This window comes from Paramacrobiotus metropolitanus, unplaced genomic scaffold, assembly GCF_019649055.1.
Source record: "Paramacrobiotus metropolitanus isolate TYO unplaced genomic scaffold, Prichtersi_v1.0 Parri_scaffold0000016, whole genome shotgun sequence".
NCBI lineage: Eukaryota > Metazoa > Tardigrada > Eutardigrada > Parachela > Macrobiotidae > Paramacrobiotus > Paramacrobiotus metropolitanus.
In genome coordinates this window covers 1,169,412-1,187,211 of record NW_026570236.1, presented here as the reverse complement: position 1 = coordinate 1,187,211, position 17,800 = coordinate 1,169,412, and the positions used below count along the sequence as shown (strand labels likewise).

The 17,800-nt window shown below is 40.3% G+C and overlaps 3 protein-coding genes across 3 annotated transcripts; 2 read left to right on the top strand and 1 right to left on the bottom strand.

Annotated features, from left to right (window-relative positions):
• Nucleotides 1-2,237, top strand: LOC129585422 (alpha-1B adrenergic receptor-like). The gene is made up of 3 exons (XM_055478087.1): nt 1-627; nt 1,641-1,791; nt 1,888-2,237. Exons 1-3 carry the CDS (start codon nt 1-3, stop codon nt 2,235-2,237), a joined length of 1,128 nt encoding a protein of 375 aa, XP_055334062.1.
• A 358-nt stretch (nt 2,238-2,595) lies between these two features.
• On the top strand, nt 2,596-4,282 carry LOC129585304 (glutathione S-transferase omega-1-like). Its single transcript, XM_055477940.1, has 5 exons — nt 2,596-2,769; nt 3,098-3,203; nt 3,374-3,602; nt 3,672-3,783; nt 3,876-4,282. Exons 1-5 carry the CDS (start codon nt 2,730-2,732, stop codon nt 4,115-4,117), a joined length of 729 nt encoding a protein of 242 aa, XP_055333915.1. The 5' UTR covers nt 2,596-2,729; the 3' UTR covers nt 4,118-4,282.
• Nucleotides 4,283-5,050: 768 nt separating this feature from the next.
• Nucleotides 5,051-11,715, bottom strand: LOC129585302 (atrial natriuretic peptide receptor 1-like). Its single transcript, XM_055477938.1, has 21 exons — nt 11,451-11,715; nt 10,944-10,985; nt 10,816-10,840; nt 10,547-10,593; nt 10,058-10,330; nt 9,942-9,985; nt 9,765-9,803; nt 9,556-9,624; nt 9,354-9,488; nt 9,131-9,181; nt 8,891-9,067; nt 8,586-8,803; nt 8,110-8,473; nt 7,634-7,804; nt 7,246-7,573; nt 6,791-7,127; nt 6,280-6,499; nt 6,067-6,202; nt 5,582-5,630; nt 5,355-5,493; nt 5,051-5,292 (listed from the first exon to the last, which is right to left on the bottom strand). Exons 1-21 carry the CDS (start codon nt 11,686-11,688, stop codon nt 5,248-5,250), a joined length of 3,147 nt encoding a protein of 1,048 aa, XP_055333913.1. The 5' UTR covers nt 11,689-11,715; the 3' UTR covers nt 5,051-5,247.
• Between the last annotated feature and the right edge of the window lie 6,085 nt (nt 11,716-17,800).

The following is a 17,800-nucleotide window of genomic DNA, read 5'->3' as shown; positions in this document are numbered from 1 at the left end:
ATGTTCAGCTCACCGAATAATCTTTCTAATTGCTCGATCCAGAACACAACCGAATCAGTCAACACGCAACCAGCGCCTTCTTCCACCATCCTCACAGCGATCCTACCGTACTTGCTAATAATTTTATCTCTCTCGATCACACTGTGCGACGGAATTGTCTTGGTGGCGTTCTTCGTCAACCGGCGTCTTTTAACGCCCTTCAACTTTTATCTCGTATCTCTGCTGCTGTCCGACATTGGTCAAGCGACGCTGGATCTGCCCTTTACCATCGTCAGTATGCTGTGCCCAACGTATCCATTGAGTCGCATAGCCTGCAATTTTAATTTATACGCGAAATGGATGTTTGCCGGTGTGGTACGGAATTCCCATGCGCTGATCAGTTTAAACCGCTTCTGCGCGCTGTTTTGGCCGCTTATGTACAAACAGTTCCACACACCCGCCGTGGCTATCGGCTTATGCGTGGGAACATGGGGATATGTTCATCTGTGGCTGCTGCCCGGGTTGGTGCCGGATGCCATAGGATTACGGAAAAATGACGGGACGTGTGCTGTCAATACAACGGCACAGCCAACGTGGGCGCTGACCACGCAAATGTGCTTGTACAATTCGACACTTGTGGTAATTGCGGTGAGTGCATGACCATTCAAACTGATAACGAGTGGCCGCACTTCGTAATGCTGCTCTGCTACCTACATAGGTAGGTATACGAAATTATAAAATACATACAAGAATAAGAATGCTGTTTCATTTTTTGACATTTCATTGCAAAGATTATATTTAGTTGCGTCCAGCACGTAGTAATACTGTGCTAGCGCTAGCAAACAAAGGAAAACAATCTCTTTAGTTTGCACTGCATTTTACGGTACTTGTGAACTACTGAAAATGCGTGCAGCATTGTCAGTATTCAGAAATGGTGAACAGCAACAGTTTTTTCATGATTGTTTAATTTTCTTAATACTTAACCGTATATCAAGATCATCACGAAACATGATGCGTGTTACCCGTATACATGTATATACTCATACATGTACTGCACGAGAGTGCCGATGGTACAAAAATTAATAACGGTACCTGTATCGCTGCCACACTTCCTAATTTACTGCATTAAATCGTAAAAGACGCACGCGTAAAAGACAAACTCGTGTAGAATCCGGCAACACGGGCACCGCAACCCACCCGTCTGTATTTTTGCGTGCAGTTAATTTGAGTTAATCACACACCGCTTGAGCTGCTTTACCAGTGACGCCAAAACTAACAAAGGCATAGCTAATTTACAAGACTAACTCGGTACTCATGTGGAGTTACAAATAATATTATCACGATGCTTTCGGATCGACTCTGGGTTGCACAAAGGTCACCAAACAGCCGCCAGCTCTTCCGTTTTTCTGAAAGGATCTGTATTTATCGTTAATTTGACTGTTAGCGCTACCTGGAGATGTAAACAGAGAACAAATGCGCATATGTATGCCAATATCCAATGCCAATTACTCGTGTTACTATGCTAATTACTCGTATGTGTGCTAATTGCTCGTATTTAATACGTAAATACACGTATTAATCTTGATAATCCAAACGTTAAGCAGGTTATCATAGCATGGCAGCCTTGTCCTCTCATAATTCCGTTGTTTTCTGATGTTCAGGGGACGTATCCTTTGATATGGTGGAAAATGCGCCAGCGTAATAGGACGGCTGTTCGAAGCGGAGTGCTGTCAAGTTCAAAACAAGCCCATCCGGTTTTAAACGATTCCCATAAAGACCGTGTTCACACGTGCGCCAACGGCAGCGTTCAAGGTAAACTCCAAATTCATGTGATCAGCACGTCCCTAACTTCCGATCGCAATTTACCGGCTGTTTACAATATATCTCTAAAGGTTTTTCTATTTGAAGTGCCGGATGCCAGAAAATCTGTGGATAAGGATGCCGACGAGTTCAATGACTCGTTAGACAAGCACACAATCAAGACATTACCATCGACTGAAACCGAACGCTACAATGGTCAGCGGAAGCGGTCGCAGAGTTTTGTGGTATTAACGTATCTGGTTGTGGGTGTCGTATTCTGCTGGACACCTATAATGACCTTCTACACGCTGGCCGATTTTACTGAATACGATAGCAACATACATTTTTTAATCGGGTCGCTCCTGTATTACTTTAACTCACTGTTGGATCCGTTTTTCTATTGCATCGCAATTAAGCCTTTGCGTGCAACGATTTTAGGCATGTTGCGAAAGCGCTAGTTCACTGTGGAATACGAGTAATTTTAAAACTCTTGAACGATTCAATTATGCTACTGTTGAAAACTGAGATTATCATTGCGAAAAAATCAGTGAAATGAGCAAAAGAATTTCCATAAACAAATGATTTACCAAGTACTCCTGGCTTTTAATAAACACTGTAATGCTTTTTAACTAGAAAAAAAACGTGTTCACTGTAAAATTAATGCCCCAACAACTAGTCTCGTCACAGCGCAGGTGCTTGCTTCATTTGAAGCGACACCGGTACGACACTTAAAATCAAGCTTCTGCTTTTTTACCTGCAGGCGATTTTGCAACAGTTTTTACTCTGTTCCATCTGAAAACTACCCGCGGTTGCAAGATTTCACGTTTTATGGGTCGGAGTCAGTACCGTGCACCAGTGGCGCACCAAAATATAGTGCTCAAAAGCGATCTCTAATTTTAGCGTTCTGCAACAGCTGTGCAATTTATTTACATATTTGGATCGCGTTTAAAATGACTCTTGTTAGAGACCATGTACCGGCCTTGCGCAAAGGTATGAAAGCAGTCACTTAATGAGAACTATTGGATTTAAACTTATTTCGTCATGCTAGCTATTTGCCTTTAGCATATTATATAAATTAAAAACGAAGTTGCTCGTAAAATGATCTCTACATCAACATTAAGCCAAAATATTTCCAATTAACTCTTTGTAGACAATTTGATATTTTCGATTAAGTTAAATAATTATTTTGTATATATGTTTGTGCGATTAATTAACAGATTTGTTGCCGAGATTCGTTATTAAAACTTTTCGGACCATTTTGGAAATGCATTCTCCATTTATTTTTGGGTCGTGATATTTTCTTAATGTTAACAAACAGGTTCGTCAAAACCGCAAGATGATTCTTCGAAGATCACCGTGTACAGTGTACGAGGCTCACCGTACTGCCAAAGAATTCGACTACTCATGAATGTTCTACATATCCCGTAAGTACGTAACAGCAAGTACGTAACAGAGGCCTAGAAATTAAAGTTTTCAAAAGGTTAATTACAATCTGTCATACAGGCAGTAACCTGAATACGGAAATTAATTAGCGACCTGCTTAATACCAGTCATATTGACGAAGAATCGAGTTACAATGTTTTCCTGTTCGTAGAATGCGCATAGTGAATGTGCATATCTGGGATAAACCGGAATGGTTTGTTGGATTGACGCCGTTCAGTAAAGTACCCAGCATCACCGACACTGACAGCCGCAGTTTATGCGAATCTTTGACGATTGCCGAGTACGTCGACAACAAATATGGCAACGGAAAACACCTACTGCCAAAAGACAACTATTTGCGCGCCCAACAAAAAATTCTGGTGGAAAGAATTATGCTTCTGGTAAAGGGTTGGCAAAACGTAATATTAACATGATTAATCGAAATAATATCGCTATTATATTTGATGAAGGTCGGCGATCCAGTGCGGGAAGTGGCATTCAAGGCAACAAAAGAAGCCGGCGAAGAGCTTCTTCGACGCATCGAAAAAGCGCAAGAACTGTTAGAAGACGATTATTTTGCCGGTAAATTATTGTTTGTTTTTAATTGATAGCTGTTTTACTCAATATATTATACTCGTATAATGCAATTAAAACTAATTTTATTGTCCCTGAAGGCAAAGAAATGGGTTTCGTCGACATTATGGTGTATCCGTGGTTTGACCGATCGCCAGCCTATTTGCGCACGGTTGGTGTGGATATCAACACTGGAAACACGAAAGCGATCATGGCTTGGCGGGAGCGAATGCTGACCAACCCGGCAGTGACGGGGTCATCTTACTCAGACGCTTTTTATACGGCCATCCTGGAAGGCCGCCGGAAGGGCAAACCCGACCCAGACGTTGGCATGGACCTTTAATTAGGACGATGTATGCAGTGTTGTGCTAAGCAGTCAAAGTTAATTTGTGTCGGTTCGACCTTATTTTTTTCATTGTGGGTGTGGTGGTTGAGAATTTATGGTTGTTTGTTTCAAACATCTGCAAGCGGTAAACAACACCAGAAAAAAATAAGAGAAAAAGTTCAAAACCCCAGTAAATTTGCTTCATTAAATGAAGGATTACCTACCCTAGTATGCAGTGCACTGCATGTACAGTCTGTACGAGTACTTTATACAAACAGGTTAACAGCACGTAAAACATTAAACAAGAACATGAATTCAAGGTGTACTGTTTTATTGCATTCAGCCCAGGCTCTCAACCAATAACAGAATCTACGCACCCCGTACAATTATAAAAACTAATACAAAAGTTTAATACAAAATAATACAAAAGTTTATGTTGCTATAACTGAGGTTTTCTTACACATTGCATGTTCAGGCATCTAAAATATATTGATGAAATTTTGTTTATTATACATTCGTATGCAATCAGATCTTTAGTTCCTGCAGTTTTCCCAAATTAACACAGAATTAGTCGTCAAATAATAAAATAATATAAATATTTGACTTGTTTTGTCTGTCTAACTTTTCCAGAAAAGACGGCTTGTTGTAACGATCGTTCACTGCAGCAAGACAACACAAAATCTTTACTACATTGGTATGGCTGGCCAACAGAAACCTCTTGTAGTGTAAATAATGTGTCTGTTTTACAAAATATTTATATTTATATCAAATTACAACACCCAATTTTTTTGTTGTTAAATGCATTACGACTACTATTTTTGCGATGTCGGTTTACAGTTGCTTAACTAACTGGGTTCATGTTTCTCGAACAGATTTTGCTCAATTTATTACGAGATTTATGACGTAATGTGGCTCTGTCTCCATGAAGCATCTTAATAATTACCTCTAAAAACCAGTTATTTACTTTCGAATACTTTATAAACCAGCTGATTTTCTCACAAAGCGGTATTCTTGCAGAACCAATGATGGTAAAGTGAGCAATACAAACGTTATCGAAATGGTAAATGGGTGGTAGATCTGTAAGTGTTAACAAAAATGCAGAAAGCGTAAAGGTTAGTAGTTAGCAAAAAGTTGCTTTTGCTTCTGGATCAAGCGCGTCCTTCGAGAAAATACGTGTTTTGTTCGCCTTTTCCCTAAAATTCCAAGGTTCAGTAATTAATTTTATCATTCAAGCAGGCGGGAATTAAGAATGTACCTTGATAAGCATTGGTCCCCGAGAATTCACGATGAAGCCAAACTTTTGGGCGATCTGCGCCGCGGCCTCGCTCAAATGCGTTTGCCCAGCTGACCCATGACTTTCCATTCGAGATGCCATATTCACCGTATCCCCAAACCTACAAATATGTTGATTAACATGCGAAAATGTATGGAAAAGGGCGAAGACAAGGATTCGTATTACAAAACAAAAATTACAGTACATACAGACAGTATCGAGGTCGTTTTATGCCAACTACGCCAGCAGCAGCGGGGCCTACAAAAATATACAAATTGCAGTCGAATCGACAAGCAATTTTATGGCAGCCAGATGATCACTCAGAGAAATTCATGTTGTTCCAGACAATAGTCAGATACGTTAAAACTTAAAAGTGTAATGGACGGTGTCGTAATTAAAAAAATATTAACACATGGTTTTGCAACACAACATTACAAACAGACAGTGATAAAGCTGAACGGCACTTTGAGTTACAGGCTGAACAGCGCACTGTATAGCTGCTTCGAATGTCCATAGCGGCGTAGTACAGTGGCAGTCCTCGGGCTCGAAGGTAACCACTAAATTACTAATGCATACTTACGCCGAACGCTAAAAAATTAATTACATTTAATAATATAATACAACCTATTTTTACGTTAGTTTTTTTTTACCTCAACACATAATCAAAGTATTAACGCAATATACTGCTACAAACCAGAATGCATTCCAATACGGAGCTTTATGGCATCGTTAGCACGGATTTTGTTGAAGATATTTTGAAACTTGATTGCCACTGAGCACACTTCGGCGCAATGTTTGATCCCGTTGCGAACTGGTATACCGCTGACTATCTGTACAGAATCAAAGCAACACATTTTCCGATTACGAACGAATTTATTTTGGCAACTAATGTTTTTTCGGTCCTCACCATGTAGCTTGCTCCGATGGTTTCAACTTTATACACTTGATGTTTCAAAAGCGCGGCATCGAACTGCGAATAAATCTTATCCAGAAGCTCGATAAATTCAGCAACGCTATCATTTTGCAGGTAGACTTCAAGGCCCGAAATACCACTGAAGAACACCGTGCAGCTCTCAAACATTTCCGCGTTCACTGTAATTCCAGCTCGTAGCTGTTGGAGAATTTCCCTATAGAAGCATTGATGTAATAAGTTACTAATAACAGGATACAAGCTCGTCCAAGTAAAGAAAGAAGCGATATATGTAAAACGGTTTTTCTAAAAAAAACATTTTAAACCGGTTAACACTAGAAATATAGACATTTATATTCATCGTAAGAAAATAAATTTTTCAGCAGTACTTAGTAAAATCATAATTATGCGTGCATTTCCGCAAGAACATTAAAATTTATTTAAATTCATGGCCCATTTAGGCTGTGTTGTTTTGAGACTGTCTGCTGTTACGTCAACTGCAGCTTACACCGGGAACATTTCGCGCAGAACCATATCGCATTTATCCCTTTCCACCATATACTGGTGCGTCCGTTCGGCGGCAAGTTGCTCCAGCTCCTGATGATACGCAGTCAGCCGTCTGATGACCCGGTCAAACAAAGAGCCCGCCGATTCCAGACTGCGTAGATCCAGCATAGCGGCCATTAACTTCTTCACCTTCCCAATGGTAAACCGCTTCTCCACGTCCTCCTGCCAGCAGCCTTCCAACAGCACAATCATCTGGTTAACAAAAGGTCCCCGCTCCCAGGTACTGAGATCCGGACGGAAAGGGATCGTGCTGACCTGTCGCACTCGATCGACAACTTCTAAAGCGGAACGGAAAAACTGTATAATTAATGTTTCATCACAACTTCTTGCAGTCACGCGCAACTTCGGTATTGTGTTGTCCAAGTTTAAAAGATTGAAAGTAAATTATAACGGTACCGGCAGCTTGTTTTTCAGAAAGCCTAGCAGGATGTCCCAGACAGAATGGTCCCACTTGTCGCAGGATCTCAAAGAGAATAATGGCGAAAGAATACATATCGTTGGTTGTGGTCTGCGGGGAAGCCAGTGAACGCAGCACTTCCGGACTGGTCCACAATTGGTCAAGAGGATTTTTCATCATATTCAGATCCACAGCACGAAAGTACCGCTTGATGGGTTCGTTAGCGCAATCGGCGATTTTTAATGAGAATACTTTATCAATGACGCATTTGGTGCTGCGCAGGTCGCCGTGGCTTCCTAATACGGAGTTATGAAGAAAGACCAGACCCTGGAAGAATAAAGAAACCAGATTATATTCCGCAGATTAAAGGGAAAAACCGTTAATTACCTGGACTAGATCAATCATCAGGGAGACTTTCATGTCTTTGTCCACCGGTTTTTCTGAAGCCATCAGATCCGCCAACGAACCTCGCTCCGCATATCCCTCGACGATGCCTTGTTTGATTTCCGTACACACACCAATAAACGCGTTCATATTCGGGTGGCGTAGATTCCGTATCTAAGAAATAGTAAATTAAATCACTTAAGCGCATTATTTGAAAAAGGCATCCGAAAAACTGATTGAATTTGAACTCCGCTTAATGAATGCTGCTGTTACTCGTATTTTCGTCTATATATGCATTTAAGAAATAAACTGACATTGGTGCGTGACTTTTGCGAACTCGAATCTCTCAAAAAAAGTACGCTGCATAAGAGAAAGTAAAAATCAACAACGATGTAGTCTAAAAGTGAATTAGCAGAACATGCTGATTATATTTAATATAAACCTCTCAGCGCATTGGCACAATATTTCCTTTTGCGGACCTTTTGGAAAAATTTGAGACAGTCCCATGATAAGTCCGCTGCATTGCTGATCTGGAACTGCATTGGTGTCATCCATTCTTCTTCTCCCCTCAGTACGACTTTGTGGTGTGGTTGTAAGGATTTCCATTGATACGGTCTTCTAACTGTCGTTTGCTCGGAATGAGCGCTGTCGGCAGCCGAATTCTGCGAAGCTTGAGATGTTGGTCTAATAAGATTCATAAACTGTGAATTGTGCACGCTATGAGCGTTTGATGCGTTCTGGGTGTGAGCTTGGGATGGAACCTTGGATGCCATGGGTTCGGCGAGCTCCGTCGGTGCGATATGCCACCAGCCGGAAAGCAGATCGGCTCGCTGACGTTGACGTCTAGACAAAGGTCAACGATTCATGTTTTCAGTTTTTTAGAGAACATCTGGTATTCAATGAACCGTGACTATTCATTTGGCGAAAATAGCTTTGTAATGGAGTGTGGCCTTACTTTATAATAACAACGGCTCCAACTGACAACAAACCAATAAGCGTCACAGCTCCAACCGCGACACCAATGGCGATATACATTATCGTTTGATCTTTGCACTGATCATTCTGTAAACCGCATCTTGGACGATCAGGTGGGGCCTGTCCCAGTTTCCATTTAAGACGTTTTCCAGTCGGTGCTAACGTGGAATTATGGGTTGTATTCATTGTATACACAGTCTGCAAAAGCAGCATAGAAAACAATAATCTCGGTTTTACTGTGATGGTTTTATTAAAGAGAATGGTAATGCAAAAACGGCACCGCACATCAAAGGTCAAGGTTTCTTTGTTGAACTGTTTAATTTGCAGTTCGCTGACGCGGAGTTTATTGTGGTATGTAATCTTCTCCGATGTCAGATTGAAGGTGGCGTTATTGAAGTAATTGGCAAAGTCCAAGCCGCTAATCTTCACATTCCGCTTAGCTGCGTAGTACGTATCAAAGATCTACGAGACTCATCTAATTATTGTAACCAAATTACTAGACATTTTCAGCGTTTTTGTTGTCACCTGAGAAATTGATTCGATTGATTCGTACAGCGTCACGGCAAACTCATTAGCCTGTGAAAAAAATTCCGGAAATAGTTTCGGGTTACGCTAATCAAATTCGCCACTGCGCAGTAGTAAAGGAAGCAATAATTTAGTTCCATATACGCGTCTGATCAATCAGCGTTACTCCGCCTGGACCGCCACTGTAATTATTTTAATTAGTTGTTAGTTTATAGAGACATACTTCAAGGTCGGTTCCGCTTATATTGAACGTCTGCAATCGGCGCTCTTCGACGGTTTTCATAATTTTGTTTATTCCGGAAAAATCCGGTACAAATGGACGTATGACCAATACAGAATCAATTGCGCTGGCGAGTTTCTAAAATCGAAATGTATCGCAAAATAAATACGATTAATTTATTATGCTAAACAGCATGTTCCCTTACCGTGTTGTTGGGATCGTACTCGAAGAACGGATCATCAGCGACCACGTACGTGTAAGCCATAATCAATACCTGCGACAATCGGCAAGAACATTAATTAACTGAAGAGACATCGTTGGCATTCATAGCTTCTCGAGATTGTTTAAATAACTGATTATGGTAAAGCCAAGTTTGCAACCGGTTGTTTTCCTTAAATACTGCGCACAACGTACGTAATCTCCAGAAACCATGCCAAGATCAACAGCTGTTTCCTGTAAAAATTCACAATCATGGGATTACAAAAATTCTTATTTGCAAATTGCATATTTGTTGCAGACTATAATACGAGCTAGGTATTAAGTATCTGTAATCAATAAATAGTTTACTACAGAAATGGAAAAAATACGCACCAAGAAATCCTTCTGCTTTTTGCCGGTTGTACAGGACATAATAACTGCGTTAAATAAAATCAATCAATATCATTCCGTTTGCTTGTAACAGTTTTTTGATAATTAGCTGTCCTTACTTCGAGTAAACTGTGAGGCCTCAGTTAACGCTTCCCGCCACGCGATCACGCTTGTGGCATTGACATTAATCTGTTTGAACTGGATGTTAATGGTACGGTTTTTCTCCAGCGCTTCCCGGTTATACCGGCAAGTTTCTTTATAGCGCATCCTGTTTTTGGGCGAGTCAATTAGTTGATCCTCAATAAAGGCAACACTTTTCCATTTAAACTTCTCCAGTAATGCCACAAACATATCCCCAAAAATTGTCATCATCACCGAACCGGCAGTTATCACTGTCACAACCACAAGAAACCAATTTATGTTAGATACTGTATATTATGTGATAATTATAGTCAACAAATACATAGCTCCACAAACACCACGGCTAAATATTTGACGTAATTCGCTAATAGCTGCGATTGTGTGTACTCGTGCTGTCGTGCAGCACACAAGCGTGCATCCTTTTAGTTACTTAGTACGTGAAAACTGATTTTGACTGAGAATTTTACCTGTAGGGTATCGGTATGGATCAGCAAGCTCCACTGTATTTTCAGAGCTGTCGAAAAAAATATCCAGTTTATTTCGCAGAGTGTTACATAGCATCAAAACAGCGTGGCATAAAGAATATTTTCCACGAAGTTTGTAATCACTGTACATTTTTTAAATAATTTCTATACTCGTATGCATAATTTAAACAAAAATTAATAGCAAGAGTTCGTGCTACAGTAGCAAAGATACCCCTGGATCTAACCATAAAAAGTGCAGGAATAGGTCTTACGAAAATAGCGCCACATTGTCCAGCTCTAGAAAACCAGAAATACAAGTGTTCATGAATACCTAACTATTTGTAAGCTGTAAAAGAATCAACCTAACGCAAGTATAACTCCGAAAAATGAATGTGGTTACCTCTTGCAAAATCACCAACAGCTTGAAATCCAGTGGCACAAGCTAAAAATGTAACCGAAAGGCTAAGTTAATTGATTTAATCGATAACTGTTTCAGTATATATCGTTCTGTCGATCACCGATCGGGGTTTCGGGCTCTTGTAATTAAGCAAACGAAAGCGTAGTTAATTTTATAAATCTACTCTAGGACTCCTCCTCAATAGCACTTACTGGATAATATAATAACACCAAAGGTTACATCATAAAGTATAAAAAACCGATTCTCAGGAAACTGAACACTATATGTTGGAAAAATATAATGCACAAGATACAAAAGGTTAATGTTAATCAGTACGACTGTACTTATAGAGAAGCATCACTGGAACATGAAAGATAATATATGAAATGTTGTAATTCGTAATAAGAGTATTATTATTTTTGTAAAGTTTTATAATAATTCTGATGTAACAGTAGCTTATATATATGTACATCTGAAACCGGAAATTGACAAGTTTATTAGTACGCTTACCTAAAGTACCAATGGTGACGGTCAGTCCAGTGCCAGTCAGTTGATTGTCCCCATACAACTCCGTCATTGCCATGCGTATGGCGTCTTCATCCTGAATTGAACAGGGTGTGACAAGTGGTCCGTCAAGGTTTTTGTATACCGCTGTCATATTCTGCAGGCTCCCGGGATACTGTTTCCGCATGTTCTCCACCGCTATCTCCGCGGTGGACGCTGCCATCCCGTAGCCCGAATTGTACATTTTGCCGGTACTCAGCACCGCAATGTGCATCTGACCGCCAGCTGATTTACTCCAGTATAACAACAAAAAGTTGACGATAGCATATTGTGCTTGCATGATAAAGGTTTACGCATGCAAATACACGGACTCCTGGAACGCACAGGAATAAAATGCATACACCAGACACGTCGTGGGGTAAAGTAATCTAATGCCGCCTTTTGGTCTTGTATCTATATAACAAGAATGCCGTAAACATTTGCGACAGTAGTCTTCAGTGCAAAATATAAACAACATGTGCGTCAGTACATATCTATATAGAGAATATTAACCGCTGAAAACAGCTTTTATTTGGAAAAGTCGAAACTTAACAATGAGCAGCAACTTAGGGAAAGCAAGGTTACAAATATGTACCTGCGGTTCAGTAAAAGAAATAGATTATGTTCACCATGGTAAGTATGTCGAGACTTTTTTTACATCACACCGTACGAATACGTGGCCCAAGCATCGCAGCACAGAAATATAACGATGGGACAGTTTTGTTAATTTTTAGTTGAAGTATATGTATATATACGTATACTGCAGTATACGTGCAGCTGCACGTCCACAAACTTTAATAAAAGTAATCATTTTATACAGTACTATTTGTACGGCTTGTAAATCCAACCACATAATCGGTTGGGAACGTCGTTCTCGATCCTGATGATTAGTCGATCGGTTAGGCATTTTTGAATTCTTGGCACTTTCCGTTTCCTTCTTTATCGGTTCCCGGATAACAAGACAGCATCTGATGTTTCTTCGTTTGACCGCAACATGGCTGTTTCTTACTGCAGTGCTGACCAATTTGGTCTTCGCACTTCTTTCCTTCCGCTTGCGCTATCTGAAAACAAGCATTAAATGATCACCTAATCTTGAAGATAAAACAAATTTCTGCCAGGATAGTACGGTTTATTACAAAGTATTCTACTTAAGTTTAACGGACTTACTAAGGCGCAGGCAATCAAAATAATGCAGAAACACCATCGCAAAATGTTCATGATAAACCAAAGTGTATGGAAAGATAAACTAAAATATCCACACTGGGTAGAGGGTTCCAACTTCGGCAGAATAATTAAGGATTTTCTTAGCAGCCTGGGCAAACAACATTAAGTGAGATGAAATTTTAAAATATCTTTCTGTTCCGTTGCATCCGTTAAAGCGTTTGTTACCGTTTTATATAGTTAGTGGCAGTGCCGTATTGACATCGGCTAATAAATTAAACTGTTTACTGTTTATAGCACCGTTCGCACCGCCATCAGGCTTTTAGGTATTTTCCTCGCGATATTGTTGCATATTGTTTGAGCACGTACACCGTATGAATAGATATACATAAACATTATTCGTAGTCATTATGACAGAAGTTGGTTGCTGCAGCTTTTTGATTCAGTTCTTAAATCTCATTAAAGACAAAAGCCAATTTCTGGAGATATAATATGTAAACTTAAAGTGCCGCATACCAGAATTTAAGTATTGTAGAATAAGTGTCCTTTTGCGCTTTACGACTACGTGGGGCTGTATATTGGAGTGCAGTGTAGCGAAGTGGCAAAAAACGATGTTGGCTTCCTAGAAGCAAAGTATCTTGACTTTTCAAGCGTATACATTTCTCGTATTCACGAGTTCCACTTTTTTTTTAAAAAATCACACAATTTCTCAAACTTTGAATTCAGAAACGTTAATATCTATATTTGCTGCGTGTTGCTGGAGAGGGCGCGCATGCAGACTGTGTACTTGTACTAGTACGAGTACTGTTACTGTAGTACATACTCACATACTCACGCTGCATGTTGCTGCATATATTATGTAGTATAAAATTAAGTATGCTTTACAAGATTCTACTGGACAGCGTCAAGGATAAAACGATGGATGCTGGATGGTCAGCATGCATTACTGATCTCAAAATTAATAATGTTGTTGCAAAACACTCGCTTATACAGATATACCTAACTGGAAAAATGTTACAACCTATTTTGTATAGGGAACGAAAAATTGTAAACGCAATGATAAGCGCACATTGCACACAAGTGCAACAGATATTGTCGCTTCAATTCAGTTTTTCTTGAAATATTTATATACGCGTACGAAAAAACATACGGCTCGTAGAATGAACAGCTTCGAACCGAAGTTTCTTAATATTTTAATGTAAAATTTTATTTAGATTTCACAGAAAGCGATTGCTTCGCACTTTTAGAGATGCCTATCAACGAAAACATTGGCAGTGGCTCATCGTCTCATATGCAACTTTATACGCGGGTATAGTTTGTTGCGTATTTTTTTATTTTTCATGACGAACAGAAACCGTTTTATTGTATTTATATTTTATCCTACCCATTATAAACCGTATTTTACCAAACGATGTTCCCGCCCCCAGTATTCGATTCTTCTTACCACGTTAATTAGTTGTACATTCTTTGTATGTTAGTTCTTTTTAATTCTTCATTGGGTATAGTTTGTTGTGCTCTTGCATGTGCAATGCAGATTCCGATTGCAAAAAATGGAATTTGGAATTGTTGATTGTTTTTGGAATTTGTAACCGTAGTATAATCGTTATTGCAAAAAATAAGCTGTGTCGCATTATACAGTACAGATACTATTATAGTAGTACCATCCGAATATTACGTACTTTAACGTGAATAATATTGCTCTACCGTGCAGTAAAATGCATTTCTAATTTAACGTTAAATTCGTATAAAAACCGAAATTATTGGCCCTAAACGAGCAGCAAACGGAATTCGCGATTATTGATTTATGTGCTTTCTTATTAATTTTACCGCTTTAATAATTATATTGTTCCAGTTTTACAAAGTGCCAACGAATATGGAGAAATGCCGATGGGGGCAGCCTGCCTCCATTATTTGGTTTACCATTAGCCTGCATCTTAGACAGGTCTAACCCGATCAGATCGGCACTGAAAAGAATGAATGGACCAACGGCAAACACGGGAATTATGTGCCGATCATGAAAAGAACAATTATCTCCTCATGATCTTGTCTTAATCATCACCAGGCCAAGAAGGTCGCACGGGTCTAAATGGGAGCCGAGAGTATAGGCCGTTGCGCGGTGACTTCACCTTGGATGCTCTCTCAACGACAACGGCCAGATCTCACCTCTGATTTCCATGGGCTTTAAAGTTTAACAGGGGATTGTGCCGGCAATAGGATTCTTCTTGTGATTACAGCCGATGAGGGAAGGGTAATGCATCGCACCTGCAGTATTGTCACAGAATTAAATTTCTCTTACCGCTTCATTGGACGGCAATCGCTGCCATACTGCAAAGGGAGTAGTCACACTGTGCAAACAAATTAAGCCTTACCTAGTCCGCTTATGTATGGTTAGAATCACACTGAAGAAGCCCTGTAATTTCACTCCGAAATTTCCATACCGGTTCTGAACGAGGCCCCATTATGACTCTTCAGTGCATTTCCAGATTTTGTAGCCGATCACCACACTGCCTTAGAAGTAGAACAATTTTAAAAATTACGGAAATTACAGAGTACTTCCATGAAATATAGAATGCTTTTAAATATTTTATTTTTATAAACACTTTTCAAAATCGATAAATATACCTGCATTTTTATAAATACTTTTTCAAAAATTTGATTGAAATCTTTAAATCTCTAATAAAAGATAAATTAACTCACTCTTGAATCGCTTCAACATTTACATCCTAATGGCTATTTTTTCATAGGAAATCAAATCACAAATTTATTTAATCTTTTAAAAAAATAAAACCGCAGCAGATAAACACTGACCCAATCCCAGGTAATCCAGACCGCCTGGTCGCATATGTATAATTTGTACGTCAGTCAGAGTTGATCCAGATCTTCTGTGAAACCGTACTGTGTGCATTCCATTAATTTCATGCACCGGCGGAGCATTCTCACTGTGATACACATTTCCAGAGAAATATGGTCACTCTCCAGTGGATCCGCTAATTGTGAGAATTTAATTTCGACACGCTACGAAATTCGAAACGCAGACGACGACACACAACTGACCAGGTTGGGCAGTCTTTCGTAACGCCGGCTGGACAACTGAATGGCATCATACCATTTTACTGTGGCGTTAAAGCCTTCCAACAACAATAATTACCTTTTAAAATCAGGCTTTACCATTGTCCATGATTTCCTGTTGATACCCGGTATTTTCCCTGGATTACACATGAATTACAAGACAGGGAAAACGGTCTACAGGTGACATCCCCTTCGACCAGGATGCCGCGCGCCGCGGTTGCATTGTACTAATAAACCTATTCTCATCGTTTAATTATGTGGATACATAGACGAACTCCCGTTGTGCATAATCAGTGGTTACTGGTTATTATTATAAGCAGACGATCGGTTTAATGAAGCGTAATAACGACATTAAGAACACGAGCACATACTGCGTTTTTAATCAGAATAAGTGTTCTTCTTATGATTTATTATCAAATAATGTGCTCCAGGTTAATACACTCTAACAGCTGAAAATAGATTCAAATTGATTAACAAACGCCTAAATCCCAGACATTTTATAGGTAATTCATATAAATTAATGCAATATACACTTTACTTAAAAAGTAATTCTTAATTTACCGGCACTAATGCACTGCTCAGTGTGTGATTACGGACAAAGACGTATAATTATTTACCAAACCACGTTTTTTTACAGTGGCTCTGAATTCGAGTTTGCGAACAGATCTGCAGGTATAGTTTTTTAATATTAACGAAATGCCCATTTTATTTAAAAAACTTAAGTTTTTTCTCTTGCTGTGTGTTTTAAGCAAATATTTGTTTGCACGCAGGCGGTTTCTTTTTTTAAAAAAATGGGATGCAGCTATGAAGATCCCCTTTGCTAACATCCTCGCCTCGCCACACCCACCTAGCCCAAGTAATCAATGGTGTTGTTAGCGTTGCCATTCGCGGCATAATAACCCATCATTGCTCACTGTCCAGGATTAAGCCGTGCACTCACTGGCTCCGAACACAATCCCCACTTCGTCCAAACGACAGAGTGATAAATCAACGTCCATAGAGCGGCAGTCAATAGGCATAGCTCAGCCGTGCAGCTGGCGTTCCATTCTGTCCAATCAGGCCGCTGTTGTTCCCGGCACTGCGCATTGTCCCAACTCCCTCACTACTCATGCTGCTCCAGCAGTCGCGACAGCCGCCGCATCTCCTTCCCCCATCCTTTCAATCCGCAGCGCGCAGCATAGAGCGTTGCTGACCTCCGAGGTCATCCACAGCCGATTACACTGCCGTGCGCCATAATGAGGTCACGGCCTTACTCGGCCCGACGCCAACCGACTGCAGCTGTTTTCCATCAAAAGGGACACTAGTTCCATTTGGTCATAGTGCCATGGATGTGTATATTTAGTGCGTTGCCGGCGTTTTGTGTGTAGCTGTATATATGTCGGTGGATTAGCGTTGAATGCACGTCGGGGCCCATCAGATGCCGGAGAGAGCGAGAGTGCTGTGCAGTGATGATGGGGGATTAGTGGATGGGGCCGGTTGACTGGTACTTAACAGATGGGCGGGATGAGGTCACGGCGCGGGTGCTGCTCCCGGGGTCCGCCGGGTCGCCGGCGCTCTATTTCCGGGATCATCCGGCAGTTGTGTCTGCGGACCGATGGGGCCGGCGTGTCAAACGGCCCAATACCGGATTAGCCTTAATTCAAATGCCGGGGCGCCATCCAATTAGTTCGCTGTATGTAATAGCAAGTTTTATACCATGTTGGCACTTTGTCGCTTCGAAGCGTGGTGTATAATTTCCATCCCACTACTTGTTTTATTTACTTTCTTGGAAGGCTGGTCGTCTACCGAATGCAAAACTGACGCAGGAGCACTGGAAATAGGATTAAAAAAATTCGGCGTACATTTCGAACGACACATTGGTGAACATGGTGAAGTTAATTATTCAAGCGATTCGTACTGCACGGTTTTGAGATAATGAATGAAACTACATATGATTGAAAACAAAAATGGTCAGAACACACTGCAACCATTAACAAAATGTTTTTAAGCAATTATTTCTAGACAGCTTCTGGACTTTATGTCCGTTTCTGCAGAACCAAGAATTAACCTGTTTGCTCGTGAGGTTTTGCTTAGCCAATGTACGAGTA

What these genes read in the sequence shown, in the direction of transcription:
- LOC129585304 (XM_055477940.1), top strand. Translation starts at nt 2,730, where the DNA reads ATGACTCTTGTTAGAGACCATGTACCGGCCTTGCGCAAAG. An exon ending in ATGAATGTTCTACATATCCC is followed by an intron (nt 3,204 to 3,373) that starts GTAAGTACGTAA and finishes TCCTGTTCGTAG; the next exon opens with AATGCGCATAGTGAATGTGC. An exon ending in TGGAAAGAATTATGCTTCTG is followed by an intron (nt 3,603 to 3,671) that starts GTAAAGGGTTGG and finishes TATTTGATGAAG; the next exon opens with GTCGGCGATCCAGTGCGGGA.
- LOC129585302 (XM_055477938.1), bottom strand. Translation starts at nt 11,688, where the DNA reads ATGTACAATTCGGGCTACGGGATGGCAGCGTCCACCGCGGAGATAGCG. An exon ending in AGTACGATCCCAACAACACG is followed by an intron (nt 9,489 to 9,555) that starts GTAAGGGAACAT and finishes TTTCGATTTTAG; the next exon opens with AAACTCGCCAGCGCAATTGA. An exon ending in CTGCGCGAAATGTTCCCGGT is followed by an intron (nt 6,500 to 6,790) that starts GTAAGCTGCAGT and finishes ATGCTTCTATAG; the next exon opens with GGAAATTCTCCAACAGCTAC.
- LOC129585422 (XM_055478087.1), top strand. Translation starts at nt 1, where the DNA reads ATGTTCAGCTCACCGAATAATCTTTCTAATTGCTCGATCCAGAACACA. An exon ending in CGACACTTGTGGTAATTGCG is followed by an intron (nt 628 to 1,640) that starts GTGAGTGCATGA and finishes TCTGATGTTCAG; the next exon opens with GGGACGTATCCTTTGATATG. An exon ending in CGCCAACGGCAGCGTTCAAG is followed by an intron (nt 1,792 to 1,887) that starts GTAAACTCCAAA and finishes TTCTATTTGAAG; the next exon opens with TGCCGGATGCCAGAAAATCT.